The 16464-nt window shown below is 51.9% G+C and overlaps 1 protein-coding gene across 1 annotated transcript in view; it reads right to left on the bottom strand.

Moving 5' to 3' along the window:
- Positions 1-15679, bottom strand: part of LGMN (legumain) — a 38717-nt gene extending 23038 nt beyond the window's left edge. Inside the window, exons 1-2 of the mRNA XM_075530655.1 lie at positions 15536-15679; positions 4034-4200 (exon numbers count right to left, since the gene is read on the bottom strand). Coding sequence (XP_075386770.1) covers positions 4034-4171 — 138 coding nt within the window. The 5' untranslated portion in view covers positions 4172-4200; positions 15536-15679. The remainder of the gene's footprint in view (positions 1-4033; positions 4201-15535) is intronic.
- Between the last annotated feature and the right edge of the window lie 785 nt (positions 15680-16464).

Raw genomic sequence — 16464 nt, 5'->3', positions numbered from 1 at the left:
CGAGTACTCTTTTTCTTCTACCTAATCCAAACCCACAGCTGCCAATCAATGCTCAGGGAAGCAGCAGGGGATCAATCTCAATAAAGTGTCAACAGCAAAACTGCTCTTTCAATGGTTAGCTCCCCAGTCACGGCAGCCAGTGTTGGCTGAGAACAAAGCCAGGCCCACAGGCACAGGCTGGGCTCGGCAGACTGACTACTTGCTCACACATCAGCTCACACGATCTTCTCTTACTGGGGACAGACAACCCCTGCCTTGGCCTTGCTTCTCCACACACTCCTTCAGAGCTTCCGATTGAACCCAGGGAAACGAGCACCGCTTTACAAAACAGGCTTTCTGGGAGCCAAGTGTGCCTGGCTCCCTAAACAAGGGTTAATGTTTAACCCACGTTGACGTGGAGCAAGAGGCTGACATGGAGAGGGCACCGCTGCATGCTGCCCGGCCCCCATTAGCTCCCACACTCATGATGATAGGGGAGGAAAAAGTGCGAGCTGGTGGCCGGCCGTTTGCTCTTTCAATGCCCTGGGTCTGTGGGTCACTAAGGAAACAAGTCTTCTCACCAGGACACCACCTTGGTAATCAAGCCACAATGCAACTAACATTCACCCAGGAAGTTGCTCAACCATCATCTAGCCTTAGCGCTGGCAGGGGCCCCGCCTTCGCCAAGCCACGACTTCAGACACGAAAGCCGATGGCCAGGAGGGAAGCCTGCCGGCCCAGGTTCACCCACGTGGCATGTGAGGGCACTGTCCTGATAGCGGGGTTCAGAGTCCAAACCTGTACCATCCTCGTGGCTACCACGGGGACACAGGGCCACTGATCACCGAAAATGTGGCTAGACCACCTCGAGATGGGGGGGGAAAGAACACAAGTCAGGTGTCTATCTTGTTGTGTGGTGCTGTTGAGTCCATTTCTACTCACAGAAAGCCCACGTGACCCACAAGAAATGCCCCGTAAGGCTTGGGGACGGGGGCACGACAAGAGGACCTGATACCATGGGTTCAACAGAAAGTAACGTGTACAAAATAATGATGGCAACATGTGTACCAATATGCTTGATGCAACTGATGCATGGGTTGTTATAAGAGCTGTAACAGACCCCAATAAAATGATCTTTGAAAAAACCAAACACCTGCACCCTAGGGTTTTACGGGCTTCAAACTTTAGGGGATGCTAAGTCCACAAAGTCTACACTCTACTTCAGGGAGTGGTCCGGGGGGGGGGGGGGGTCAACAGCTGGTGAATGGCCTTTATTTAAGGTACGACGACTGTTCTCTTCCTGTCCTGAGGAAAGAAGTCACAAAAACTGAAGACATGGAAACTGCTTGTCCAGTGGACTAGTGGACCAGGCCGACATCTGTCCACGACTATGAGACCAGAAGAACTGGCTGGCACTGCCAACTGCTCTCAACTGAAGTGCATTAGGTGCTCCTGGAGAGAGTGAGAGAAAAAGGGTGAAGAAAACTCCAGATCCTGCAGGAGACCAGGCTGACCGGTCACTCAAGACTGGCCTGACCCTGTCACCCTTCAGGTCTGGACTGAACTCGCCTCTGTGGCTCAGTTTTCAGCCCGACAGACAGATCTATACTAGGAAAGTAACACTGAGATCACGTGCCTGCCTTGCAATGCTTGATCATTTGGGACCAAGGTGGCAGTACTGACCAAGGACACAGTTCAGAGGGGCTAGGACAACAGGAGGGCCAGGGACACGAAACTCAGGGGTGAGATGGGAAGGGTGGAAGGGTGATTTTACACTGAGGGGAATTACAGAGTTTGAGTGTGAATCATTGACTGTAAACCTTTACCCAATTCAAACACACACACACACTCCCTCACACTCTGGAAGCAGACTGCCAGATCTTTCTCCCTCGGGGCTGGTGGGGGGGTTCACACCAACCTTTCCCTCAGCGGTAAGCAGCACCAGAGCCCCCGAGAGAGCGCATTCCTCATTTTTTAAGATTTGGATTACGTTAAAAAGACAGTAGTTGCTATGCTAGGTTAGAGTAAGTAAAGTAAAATAAAACAAGCCACTTGTCAAGCCCATCTGACTCATAGTGGCCTCACTATGTGTCAGAGCATGAGTGGGACCCTTAGTCAGGACTTTCATTGACTAATGAAATAGATTGGCAGGCCTTTCTTCCCAGCCACCACCTGGTCAGCAACCATTTGCACACCCTAGGGATTCCCTAAGGGGCTCTGGTGGCACAGTGGATTAGGCACTGGGTTGCTAATTGTAAGGTTAGCAGTTCAAACCCACAGGCCACCTCGGCAGGGGAAAGAAGAGGCTGTGTGTTCCTGTAAAGATGGACAGTCTTGGAACCCTAAGGAGTTCTGTTGGCGTGGTGAGCTGCATATTGAACGGCTAACCACAAGGTCAGTGGTTCGAATCTACCAACTGCTCTGAGGGAGAAAAATGAGGCTGCCTTCTCCTGTCAAAATGTAAAAAGCCTTGGAAACCCGAAAAGGGCGGTTCTGCTCTGTGCTTTGGGTTGCTGTGAGTCAGAATCAACTCAGCAGCAGGAACTCAGCGGCAGGGGTAGGGGGTGGGGTGGGGGGGTTTCTTGGTTAGCTGGTTGGTCCGGTCTGGAGAGGGTACAGTTTGGGCATCTGATAGACCTTGGGGCTGTTTCCACTCTGGTAATTATGAGCAAAGCACCCATGAACGTTTGTGTGCAAGCTTTCATGTGGACATAGGCTTTCCATTCTCTCGGGTGAAGGTGCTGAGTCACAGGGTGACTACAGTTATTTTCCTTTTTGAATGAGTTAATTTTGTTATGCTGCTGCTGAAAACACACAGCAGAAACACATGCACAGAGTCCACGGGTCACCTGTACCCGTCAGTGGCACGGTTGACATTCTGCAAACTGTATGTTCATTCTCACCTCCTTTGCCTGAGTGGTTCGTCCCCAGTGAATATCCACTCACCGTCCCCGAAGATTCCTGGCCAACCCTGCAAGCTGCTCTTGCCAGTCGGACCCCAGGACGGTAGATCTCAAAATGAAGACCGTGTTCGAGCCTGCTCTCTTCACGGTTGTTGTTAGGTGCTGCCAAGTCGGTTCCGACTCACGGAGACGTGACGTACAACAGAGCTAAGCACCACCCGGTCCTGCACCGTCCTCTCGCCTGTACCTCTCTTTGAGCCCGTTCTTCACTACTACAGACGAAAGCAGACTCACTGCCATCAGGTCAATGCCGGTAGGACAGGGTAGAATCTGCTCCTGTGCGATTCTGAAACTGTTAACTCTTTAGGGAGTCGAAACCTCTTCTTTCTCCCAAAGCTGGTGGTTTTGAACTGCTGACTTTGAGATGAGCAGCCTAACGCGTAATCACTATGCCACCAGGGCTCCATTCCCCACTGTTGTTGCTGCCGGGTGTCAGGCAGTCGGTTCCGACCCACAACAACCCTGCGCACAACGGAAGGAGACACTGGCCAGTCATGGGCCAGCCTCGCCATTGTTCCCGTGCTTGAAGTTAAATTACTATTTGCTTTGAAGACCGCTTCAGGGGTCTGTTGGTTTAAAGATTATCTTAGGTAATAGCTTTGGGGGTTCTTCCAGCCTCTGTAGCTCCACACAGTCTGAAGTCAATGAGAACTTAGAATTCCATTCTGCATTTTTCTCTGTTGAACCTTTCAGGGAACTGCTGGACGACTGTCCAAGGTGGCTGGACCGCCTCCACATCCCACCAGCAACAGCCCCCCGTCTCACCAAGGCCTGACTCACTCAGCCTGGTGGCGTAGTGGTTATGCACTGGCCTGCTAGCTGCGAGGTCAGCACTTGGAAACTACCAGCCACTCCAAAGAGGAAAGACGGGCTTCCGACTCACCTAACGAGTCATGCTCTCAGAGGCCCACACGGGGAAGTTATATCCTGTCCGGGAGGATCGCTAAGAGTCGGCCAGGCCTCGGTGGCAGTGAGTTTTGGTTTTAGTGAATGTAGGGAGTGGCTTTCTCAGAAACCTCGTCGTGATGACATCTAAGATTGCCCAGGCCACACCAGGGTCACCAAGAAAAAAATGTGTGGCCGCCTCTCACCTGGTGCCTGTAGTTGTACCAGCCATTGGAGCCGGCGACGATGAGCACCCAGTGCTTGCCGCTGTCCTCCGGGTCATCCAGTGGCACCGCGCCTGTCCCCAGGACCAAGCCAAGCAGCAGGGCTGCGCACCAGGCCATCCTGCCCCCGGAGGTGTGACCGCAGGGACCTGTGGAGAAAAGAGCAGAGCAGAGTCAACACGAGGGACAGGGGCGTCAGCACATAGGAGAACAACCCGGTCGAGAATGCAAGACGACAGAGGGCAGCGTTTGCCAAGGGCAGGAAGGAACCGGAAAGGGCACGGGGAAATGGCCAACCAGGGAGGGCTCGGGCAGAGAGCTGGTACATGGAGGGAACTGCAGTCACTGTCACCAAGCAAAATGAGTGACCTGTGGATCGGGAACCCGACACACTCTTCCCTCCAGGTCACACTTTGAAAAGTAAAGGGAGGAAATACCCTGGCCAGGGGTCAAAGGGACGGCGAACGCGGAAATGGAAAAGAGCGGCGAATTGGATTGTCAGCAATACGGACTTCCCCACGTGGAGAAGGGGCCGCCGGCATCTGCCCATCGTCACTGCATGCTGGAGTCAGGCCAGGGTAGGTCAGAGAACAGCAGCCAGAAAGCTCTCTGTGTGCACCACAAGCTGGAGCCTAGCCTGCAGCATTCACCAACAGCATGCGCTGCGTCACTCCAAAGTGCTTACCACCCATTACGGAGCAGACTGAAGAAAAATGTGCTGAGGAAACTGTGGCCAGGGGGCTGTTACGGTTGACCGGTTGAAGGACCAGGAGTCCGGGTGGTACTAGGGGTTAAGTGTTGAACTGCTGTTCAGCAGAAGAAGGATGAGGCTGTCTGCTCCTGTCTTGTCTCCAAAACGTTATATGGAGTTTCTTTGGGTCCCAAATCAGCTCAAGGGCAGTGTTCTGCGATGTGTGCAGGATTCAGGGCAATTTCATGCCTCGTGCATCTCTTTTTTTCTTTAATTATTATAAACATACGTGACACATTGACCTATCCAATGTCTTTCAGGGGGAAATGAATGTTCATTGCGCCAGTCATGCCGTGCAACCTCCACGCAGAACCACTGCGGAATCTGCCACGGCCATCCGCAGGACTCATGGCTTCCTAAACAACGGTCTCGGCCTCTTTTTAAATGAACGAAATCTGCAACTCGTCTTCCCGACTGGACCGCTGAAGACAAAGCGGGTGCATGAGCAAATGTAATGAAGAAAGTGGATGGGGGCCAGCTATCGACAGATACAGCGTCTGGGGTCTTAAAGGCTTGAAGTTAAACAAGCAGCCACCTAGCAGGGAAGCAAATAAGCTCACACAGTAGAAGCGCACCAGCCTGTGTGATCATAAGTAGCCAAGGGAGCAGGTATCAAAAAATCCCAAACAAACAATTACATTGATGTGAATGAGGGGGTCTGGAGTGGAGACCCAATGCCCACCTGTAGACAAATGGACACCCCCCACAGAGGGGTTATAAAGAAAGGACAATTCAAACAGAGTACATTAAAGCACCAATGGAACACACATCGTTCCTCTAGTTCAGTGGTTCTCAACCTTCCTAATGCTGCGACCTTTTCCTACAGTTCCTCATGTTGGGGTGACCCCCAAACCATAGCACTATTTTCGTTGCTACATCATAACTGCAATTTTGCTACTGTTATGAATCAGGTGACCCCCGTGAAAGGGTTGTTCGACCCCTAAAGGGGTCTCGACCCACAGGTTGAGAACTGCGGCTTTAGTCCCTGAATGTTACCCCCCCCCCAAGGGTGGTTTGCCACCGTTGAGCTGGCTGCGGCATAGGTGGGCCCCACACGTAAGAGACGGGGCTGTGGTAACCCACAGGGCTCTCACTGGTGGGTCTTCATGAGATGGTCAGTCTTAGGCTGAGAAGGGAGTTCATGTCTCTGGAGAGAGCAGGCCCTGGAGAAGGCCACCGTGCTTGGTGAAGTGGAGGGGCAGCGAAGAAGAGGAAGGCCCTCCAGGAGAAGGGTGGCCACCGTGGTCATGACAATGGGCTCAGACACAGGAGCCCATTGTGAAGATGGTGCGGGACTGGGGAGTGTGTTGTTCTGTTGTGTGCAGGGCACTGTAATTGGAGCCAACTGGACGGCACTCGGCAACAATTGAACTGTAATACAGATATGCTAGAGGAGAGAGTGCTGGACCCGAAGTCAGAAGGTCCGGGTTCTAGTTTCCCCCACCCCACCCCTGTGCCCAAATCCCCCCCTTTAGTAAAACACAGGGAGCCCCAGTGCCCCAATCCACCAGGGTTTTGCTAGAATGCAGATTCTGAAGGAATGGGTCTAGGGAGATCCTGAGGCAGAGACCACACCGGCCTTCGGCAGACCCTTCACTCACCCTGAAGGGTTGTGGCCACCTGACCTGAAGCTTGGCACTGGAAGCCACTGCTTCAACCCTGGCAGTATAGTGCAGCAGTTCTCAACCCGTGGGTCGTGACCCCTTTGGTCTTAGGCTGGTCTTAGGAACCGAGGCACCACTCCTCTACCCACATGCAGATACACACCTTTACGAGTACCCAGTGTGATGACATCATCGCACCAACCCCATCACATACACTCTGTACAAATACAGGTGTATGTGACAGGGCTGGCGCCATAATGTACTTAAGAGGACCAATCACACATGAGTAGAGAGCAGCTACTGTTCTGGCTGAGACTCTGTTGTGCCTTTTTCTTCCATTTACAACGCTATCTTTGTGAGACAGGTTTTCCAGCTTGCTGGTTACCAAGTCTAAACACAGAAGTACACCTTGCTGTGGAAGATGATCTTCGTTGTGCTCTTGCAAAGACTGCCCTGAGAATTTCTGATCTGGTGAGAAAGAAGCGATCTCAACCTTCGCATTGACGTTGGCTGTTTACGCATACTTACCCATACTACACCATGCTTCAAAGACAAAATTTCATTTATTTGTCATTAGAAATAAATATTTCACAATATATAATTACACATTGCTTTTGTGATTAATCACGATGCTTTAATGATGTTCAATTTGTAACAATGAAAACACATCCTGCATATCAGATATCTACATTACGATTCATACCAGTAGCAAATTAGTTGTGAAGTAGCAACGAAAATCATTTTATGGTTGGGGGTCACCACCACATGAGGAACTGTGTGAAAGGGTGGTGACAGGAGGAAGGTGGAGCACAGCTGGTATAGTGGGTTACACAGGGCTGCTCTGTATTCACTGGGGTCTCGCTCTTACTCCACTACTCAGCTCGGAAGGGGCAAGTTTGCGTGAGTGGCTCCGCTGAGGAATCTTCTGCTCCTCTGAGAGGTCCGTGGGTGGGTAATGATCCCAGGATATTTCAGAGGACCCTGGTGGCGCTGTGGGTTGGGCACTGAGCTAATTGCCAGGTTTGTGTTTCAAACTTACCAGGTGCTCTCGGGAGAGAGATGAGGCTGTCGGCACCTGTAAAGATTGGCAGCCTCACAATTCTTACGTAGGGTTGACTTGATGGCCATGTTGGCTTTGGATCGCTAAACTCTTTCGTTGTTGTTTTCAACAGGACCCAGCACAGGTGAGGTCAGCACAGAGGCTTCCCCTTCCATTCCCCCCCGTACCCACCCACCCGCCCCCAGAACCTGATGCTCTGTTAATTTCACCTAAATTTCTCGGAAAGTACACGGCCTGTCCAGGGTTCATCCTGGGGGTGCAGGTTAATCAATAAAAGATATGATTACACAAACCCAGGAAAAAGCAACAGAAAAGGGGGTGGAGAGGGCCGAGATGTAACAACACCCCTGCCCCCAGGGCTCTCAGCAGCCCAAACAACAGCTCTTAGCAGACTCAGCTCTGGTGGCAGGTGGTTCCAGGCTGTAATTAGGTCTCCCTGGGCAGCCTTCCCAGAGGGGGCAGCTGCAAGCTTCTCCTTAAAGGGCTAGGTCGTGTTGTTGGCCATATACTCGGTTTTGGCCAGTCCACTCTGATGCTGTGCTAGCAGAAGCAGTGTAGACCCGATATAAACGAATGAACGTGGCTGAGTGCCAACAAAACTTCAGATACAAGAACCAGCAACTACTTTACTGACCTCTGCCCTAGGAAGCCATGAATCAGGACCAACTGGGCATCAAATGACGGAGTTTATGGGCCCTCGCGAATGAGAACGAAAAAACAAGCAAATGAGCCCTGGTAAACTGCTTGTGGCCCTCCATAACCCCAGGCCACAGGGCAGGGTCAGTCCCTCAGGTTTGTACCAACTTTCATTGACCATTATTACACAGGTGCCCCATGTTTGTACATCAGTCTCTTATGAGTTTGGTTAATGTGAGTCGGTCCTGAGAGGGCTCCTTCCTCTGGGGTCACCAACATGCAACAGTTTCCCCCTCTTATTTAGCTACAAAAGGAAAAAATAAAAGATTAGACTCAAATGACTGAAGTGGTGTGATGGCAAAATGGCCACCACCGGTGGAACGGTCTGAATCAGCACATTCCACTGTTGCCAGAAATGGCCCCGTTGGGCTATTTTTACCAATTCAAATGTATCTTCCATCTCGGTACTGATGCTCTGGTAAGTGACTGCTCACTACGGACAAGGGCATGAGCAACACAAACGTCAGTCATCTTTTCAGACCTGCCACTGGGCTACGGTTCCATCTTGTTTCTCGTGAACACTCTGGTTCCCTGAACCCTGCTCTCCCGGAAACCCCACGGTCTGTACCACTGAACACCAGACGCCACTTCAAAGATGCACAACAACATTGCCACTATTTGGGGAAAGCGCCTGGGGCCTGGGCTGCAGATGAGAAGTGAAAGTAATATAATCATTCCACTACCCACAGCTGCTCAACGCCTCAGGCCTCTGCAGGCCATTTCCTGGTCAGCACCCTCCTCGGCCAGGCCAGGCCAGCACACCAAAGCAGCCTGCAGCAGCCCTCTGGCAAGTGGACAGCAGAGAGGAAACAAGCAAATGACCCTGCTAAATGTGGCTGCATCTGCGTGGGGCACTCCATGAAAGCGGTCTGTCTGTCTCTCACACACACAGACAAACACACACACCACTGTCAAAGCTCCCCTCAGCTGGCACTCCTAGCTGCCCCCACCCAACAGCCACTTCCCCATCCTCCCAACCAACTAGTGCAGAGGGAGCATCAACTCAGTTCTGAGACAATGAACATGGAGAACCAGGCAGACAGTCGCCTTCCCCCAGGGCAGACCCTTGGGGACGTAGGCTCTGGGAGGATGGCCGGTGCTAAGGAGAGGGGGAGAGGGAGCCCCAAGGCGGCTGGAGGAGGTGCCACTTGAGAAGGGGGAGGACTTTGAAGGAGAAAAGAGGACCACTGTGTTGTAATAGCACAACAGCAGTCATGGCCATGTGGCCTCCTAATGGCCACAGGGCAGCTCCTTCATGTCTAAGAACAGGATATTCTCCAAATACTCCTGTTACGTGCTGTGCGTTCAGTATGCCAACCATCGTGGGCAGGAGCGGGCACACAGACAGCCGGCGTCCTGGCCAGGGGAGATAAGAAAGTCCTCCCTGTGCAGAGTGGAAGAATGGGACCCTGCATCGACTGTGCGGCAGGCGATGTTCCAGGCACTCGACACGACGGCTGACGAAACAAGCTCAGAAAGCACAAAATGATGAGCAACTGCCATCTACAATGCAACTCGGAGTCTCTCCCCATCCCAGTCCTTTGTACGACTAGACCACGGACCCCTAGCCTCCCTAACCGAGACCAGAAGAACTGGATGGGGCCCGGCTACCACTGCCCATCTCGCTGAAAAAAAACACCAGAGGCGGCCCTCCACGGTGGGATTGAAAACGTGAACTGGAACTCAGAACTGTCCAAATGGCCAGGTTTACTGGTCTGGTCGAGAGTGGTAGAGCCCCAGATGACGATGACCTTTGTCACCCTGCAGGGCTGGAAATTACCACCACCAGAGCTCAACTTACAGTCTGGGTCTATGTTGTTGTTGTGAGGTGTCATTGAGCCGGTCCTGGCCCATAGCAACCCTAGGCACAACAGAACAAAACCCTGCCTGGTCCTGCGTCAATTGTTCCTGCTAGGCCTGAGCCCATTGTTGCAACCACTATGTTGCTCAATCTCATTGAAGGCCTTCCTCTTTATCGCTACTTTAACCAAGCAGGATGTCCTTCTCCAGGGCTGGTCCCTCCTGACAACATGTCCAAAGTATGCAAGATAGAGTCTCGCCATCCTTGCCTCTAAGGGGCACTCTGGCTTCTAAGATGAACAAAACCCCAAGGAGGTTACACTGCCTCAGAACAAGCAACTGTCCCAGATCAGAAGGGCGGCATCGAGCAGGGATGAAAGGCAGAGGGCAGACAGGGGCAGGGAAGAGGACAGAGGGAGAGGGGAAACATGCTGAGTGGGGGAACAGCTATATGTGACGCTCTGGGGATGGCAGGCAATGTTACTGGTCAAAAGGTGTCTGACGTGGGGAGTGGAAATCCACCTTGCTGTGTGGACTTTCAGCCAAGTCACAATGAATGAAAAGCTCCCCCTGAAACTTAAAAAGCCAAAAATAAGAGTTAAAACAACTTGCTGCTAAGCTGCCCTGCTGGGACTGCCATCAGTGGAATCTGACTCGGCAAGACCCTTCAGGATGGGAGGAGAAATGTCCCTGGGGGTTTCCAAGACTAACTCTTCACAGGAATGAAAAGCCAAGTGTTCTCCCCAGAGCAGCCCCAATGGGTGCTTTTTCCACCACAAAAAGAAAGTCCTTTCTGTGTGAATCTGGGTAGCCCTAAGCCACAGACACTGTAACCCCCAGTCTGGAGCTGGCCACCCAAGTGCTCCTCAAGGCTGCTTACTGCCTAAAGGCATCTCAAGCTCTTTGCTCAGAGCAAGAAGCCTGGTTTGGGGTGGGGGGGAGGGGGTAGGAATTCAACAACAGTATGTTATTAACTGAATGACCCACTGTGTGAATCCATCCCTTGTCCTTCAGAAGCAAGGTGTGGCTGTCTACGCAGATAAATTTGTGGGGGGTTGTGTTTTGGGTACTCTGAACACAAGCTTCCACCCCAGGAGCACCTAGACCACAAGATCAAGCCAACGCTTTATGAATTTTATCGTCTCCAATTACAAATGCCCCACATAGGTGGCAAGGCCAGACTAGGGCAGGGACTCAGTTCCAGGGCTCCAACTGACTCTAAAGAAATGCAGCACCCCAGTGGGGATGGAGGTGGGAGGGCATTCTAGAGAATGGTTGCCGGCAATATAAGCCACCAGGCCAAGGTCACAGAGCCAGAGAAGTAGAAAGGGTTATGTCCCAGCCCAGGTCTGACACCTAGGATACCCCTTAACCTCCTCAACTATATCCCTCTCTGTCCTGACCCAAGGCTGGCTGTTTAGCAGGAGGAACCGTCCAAGTCTGGCTAAGCGGCAGAGAAGAGACCCTGGGGTCTCTGATCTAGTCTCTGCTCTCCAGGGGCCGACATTGCAACCATCAGCCAGGGGTCCCTGGTAAACAAAATGCAAGAGCAGAAACACAGGGCACAGTGACTCAAGGGAGTTCCAGTCACTACCACCCCACCATGATAATTATCACCACCATCAACACCACCACCTGGGCTCTGACTTCTCCATCTGAAAGAACTGGCTTGCAAATCCTTGGGGTTCCTAATTCAACAAAGAAAGAGACTGAAATAAAATCCAACCATTCGTACTTCAAATCTAAAAGTATCGTTTGTGCAAGTCACCGTAACTTTTCCCTAAAGGAAAAAATGTGTAAATCAATGGCAAACTGGACCCTGGATTAAAGCACACCATTAAAGTCTTCCCATTCCAACTCTAAGCAGTGGTTCATTCTCAACTCGTTTGTGTATAAAACCACCCACTCTCAAGGACCCACACCAACCCTGTTGGGGTTCTCCACCTTCCCCATGCCACAAGCCTTTCACAGTTCCTTCATGTGGCGGTGACCCCCAACCATAAAATTATTTTCATTGCTACTTCACAACTGAATCGGGTGACCCCTGTGAAAGGGTCATTCCACCCCCCCCCCCAAAGTGGTCGCGACCCACAGGTTGAGAACACTGCTGTCCTAACCGGTCACTATGAGCGAGAACTGAATCAATGACAATGGGTTTGGTGTTTCTGTGGAAAGAGCCAAAATATTCCCATCAATATTCCTGATCTATAAATATGTCTATGTTTGGGGGGGTCTCCTCAGTTGTAATACATCAGTAACATAGCCTTCATGAACAAGTTACATATACTCTTGAATGAGTTCATTTTTATATCTGTGTTCAAAATGACTCAACATTTTTATTCTTAACATGAACTCTTAAATGTTTGATGGCTAGATTTTTATTCTTAAATCTGGCTATCATGTTGATTTGGAGAACAATTCACACTTTGTAACTCTGCTGTCTCTCCACCCCAAGACACACAGAGAAGAAATGTTTCTCACCACCAGTCTATCCTTCCCCAGACCACAGGCAATTGGCTACACGGTGGGAAGTGTATCCTCTCCACACGGTATCGAAAGGGACCAGTCCTAGAGAAGGACATTGTGCCTGGGAGGGGTCAGTGGAAAAGTGGAAGAGCCTACACAGGATGGAGGGACACTGCGAGCTCAGACCCAGGGTGGCTGTGATGGCACAGGGACAGTTCTACCCAGTCCTAAAGGGTCACCGTGCGTCCGCATCGACACGAGGGCATCGCGTTTGGAGTACTGTTTTTATGCTCGAGTGGAGTCAGTCAGTCACAACAGGGCAGATACTATGTGGGACCAGTGCTATCAAAGAAAAAGGACTGCAATGGGTACTGGGGGGCAGAGAAGGGCAGACAGGCTAGTTAACTTGGGTGGACGGGATAGGCATATCCGACAAGAAGGTGATGGGGGTGGGGGTCGAAAAGGATATGGGGGAGGGGTTACGGAACCTGTGAAGTTGGGGGTGGGGTTACGGAACTTGTGAAGTTGCTGTATGCAAAGGTGATGGTCTGAAATCTAATGGCCTGATTCTAAATCCAATAAATCCAATTCTAAATCTAATGGTCTAGTTCTAAATCTAATTCTAAAGGTCTAATTCACAACGCCTTTTTTTAAAAAAGGAAAGCTGCGTCCTACCCTATGTTTATTTAACCATTTCAATTCCAACATGCTCCGAGCATCTGACAACATTCTCACCCTAAGCTGAACTTGAATTATGATCCGCCAACCAATTTCTAAAGTTTATTTAAAGGAGAGAAAGAGAGAGGCTTTTTTTGCCCTTCCAAGAACAAGAGACTAAGTTCCCAACACTAGGTTTTCTTGAACAATATGAGATGCCAGACACTGAGGACAGTCCTTTGGACATGTGGTCAGGAGCGACAAGTGCCTGGAGAAGGACATCATGCTCGGTAAAGGGGCAGGGAAGAGGTGGACTGGCACTGTGGCTGCAACCACGGACTCAGACAGAAGGACAAATGTGAGGATGGTGCAAGACTGGGCAGTGTTCTGTTGTCCAGAGGGTCAGGACGCGATCATCCAGAACCCACTCAATGGGGCCTAACAATACAACCACCCTCCTTCCGCTCAGACTCACCTGATCGATCCAATCCTCCTGCACAGCCCTCAGATGCTCTCTCAATGGTTTTAAAAGCTCTCAGCGATTCCCCGGAGGATACTGCAGGACCTTCCTCCTTCTCTAGCCTGGCCTCTCTCCAATACTTAGCTCACAGCTCAAAAGGCAGCTCTGACCAAATGCAGCTTCCAGAGCTTTCCGGACAATCCAACTCTTGGAGCAGAATAGGCAGCCCTGCTTACCCACCTCTGTCTTTCTTTTCTCAGCCTGATACCGTTTACTCTAGCTAAGGGCCCCAAAAGCCTGTTCCTCCCACCTGGCCAGGCTAATCCCCTTCCCATGCTCACCCACTTCGGCGACTCCCTCAGATGCCACTCAGCATCCTCTCCTCTATGAGAGTTCCTACCTCCTCCCAGAAGTCCCTGTTCCAGGGGCTCAGCCCCTGTGACACTGGTCCCTGCCTCCCCCTGCCCTTTTATGAATTAGTCCCTCTCAGGAACCCTCTAAGTCTATGGACCTCAGATACCCTTCAAAACCAGAACTACACCCATCCCCGACCCCACTCAACTCATCCCCCCCCCCCCCCAGATCTCCATTCAGCCAAAAAACAGCAGGGCTACAAAGGGAACAAGAACAAGTATAAAAAAGACCTCCTAAGAAAGATCCACCATCCCATACCAGAAGGGCAGCATCTGCCCCAACACAACACTGAGGAGGCAGGAAAGGAGGATGAGTGGATGAGTGGATCCCAGGGACCCCAGGGAGGAAGCAGGAAGTGGTCTGTTGCACAAAGGGGCTTGCACGTTATGAAACAGAATGTGTATAGATTGTCGAATGGGACATTATTTTGCTCTGTAAAGTTTCACCCAAATAAATAATAATTTTTTTAAACGGGAAAAAGCAGCTAACAAAGTCCCAATAGTTGTGAACCCCTCATTGCCACTCAAAACTCACACCCCTGTGCCCCCACCTCGTTGCCATTCACGCAATTCTGACTCATCACGATCTTCCAGGACCAGGTGGAACTGCCCTTGAGCGGTTCCAAGATTGTAACTCTCCAGGGGCGCAGAAAGCCTCCTTTCTCCCGAGGAGCTGATAGTGGTTTCTAACTGCTGACCTTCAGGCTGTCAGTCCAACACTATACAGAACCACTCGGGCTTCCTTCCTGCCCTGAGTTTACAAATTTAGAGTCCTGCAGTACAGGCAGGTGCAGAATAAGCCAAGTGGGCAGCGCTTAGTCTCTCACAGTGAGGGGCAAGAGGCGGAACTCAGCAAGTTATCACTTCCATCATTGATGGGGGTCCACTTCCTGATGGGTGTGTGTGTGTGTGTGTGTGTGTGTGTTTCCTATGGGTATTTTTGTGTAGAAGCCCTAGTGGAGCCCAGGTTACGCGTTGGGCTACCAACTGCAAGGTTTAAGTACTTTGAAACCACGAACCGCTCCGCAAGAGAAAGGGGGGTTTCTGCCCCATCAAGAGTTCCCATCAGGGAAACTCACATGGGCAATCCCTCCCAGTCCTGTAGGATTGCTGAGTCAGCATCGGCTCCACGGGAGTCGTTTGGGTTGTTTTGTTTTGAGGGGTTTGTTGTTGGGGTATTCTTATCATTAAATCCTTTGCTCTCAGGATGGGGAAATGGCTGGAAACAGGAGCAATTCCCAATCTGTTCAGCCAAGATTGTAAGGTCCGGATTCCGCCTCGGGCCCCGCCCGCCAGTCGCGGGCCCTGGGACCTGAGCAAGTCCCCTTTCGGGGGTCGCGTCTCAGTTTCCCTCTCTGCTCAGAGCGCGAGCCCGGGCTTGCAGACCGAGCATGCGTGACAGAGGGCGCCCCGCTGTCACGCCAAGCCCACCCCTTCGGAGGCGGGATCGCGAGGTTTCCCTCGGGATCCATCGTCAGCCGCAATTCCCGTCACCGAGCGAGAAGCCTACAGCTCGGAAGGGGCCGCGTTGGACGGCGACCCTGGCACGTGCGCGGCCCGGCCCGGCCCTGGGTTACCTGCGCCCGGCGACAGCTGGCGGCGGGGTGGTGGGGCCGTGAGAAAGCTCTTGCAGCGCAGCCGGGGAGGAGCGGCCGGGAAGCCTCCGTCTGCTGAGATTGCGGGGCTGCGCCCCGGCTCGCGGCTTTAAAGGCCCACGGCGCCGGTGATTGGTGGAGCCTCGGGGCGGGGCGTCTGGCTAAGCCAATGGGAGGTGGAGCAGGGCCGTCGAGCCCGAGGGACTACAAGTTCCGGCGGCCAATGGCCCCCTTCCCAGGGCTAGGGACCCGGCGCACCGGGAATGAAGGTCTGGGCGCAGGGATTCCAGGATTCAGCCCCGAAACTTCAAAACTAGAGCTTTAATGCGCGCGCCACTTTGACCCATCGGGTTCCACGCTCGTCCTCGCGTTGGAAACTCCTGGGAAGCGTCAAAATTACTGAAATCCCCCGCCTTACCCCAGGGCCCGCTCCAGTGTCGTTGGCCTGGGTGTGGTCAGGTTTTGGGAAAATCCGCTTATCAAGATTAAGTGCATTCCTTCCTCATGAGAACCCTGGGAGACGGAGGCTTGTTTTGCAGATACGGTAACTGAGACCCCAAGTAAAAGAAAAAAGACCAGTAGCCTTGTAGCTGCTTCTGACTCAAGGCCATCTCAACAGGGTTTTTCAATGGTTAATATCTTTTGGAAGTAGACTGCCAGACCATTCATCCAAGCCGCATCTGAGTGGACCCAAACCTCCAACCTTTGGTTAGCAGCTAGTAAATTTACCATCTGCTCCACTCAAAGACCCAATGGAGAAGGGCTATCCTTGACCTTGTGTCAATAGTACTATGATTAATCCACTAGACCACCAGGGCTCCTACCTAAGCCTAAACCGCTCATTGCCATTGAGTCGATGCTGACGCATAGCGACCCTGCAGGACAGGATAGACCTGTCCCTGTGAGCTTCA

Source organism: Tenrec ecaudatus, chromosome 14 (assembly GCF_050624435.1).
Source record: "Tenrec ecaudatus isolate mTenEca1 chromosome 14, mTenEca1.hap1, whole genome shotgun sequence".
Taxonomy (NCBI): Eukaryota; Metazoa; Chordata; class Mammalia; order Afrosoricida; family Tenrecidae; genus Tenrec; species Tenrec ecaudatus.
This window is presented reverse-complemented; position numbering and strand designations above follow the sequence as displayed.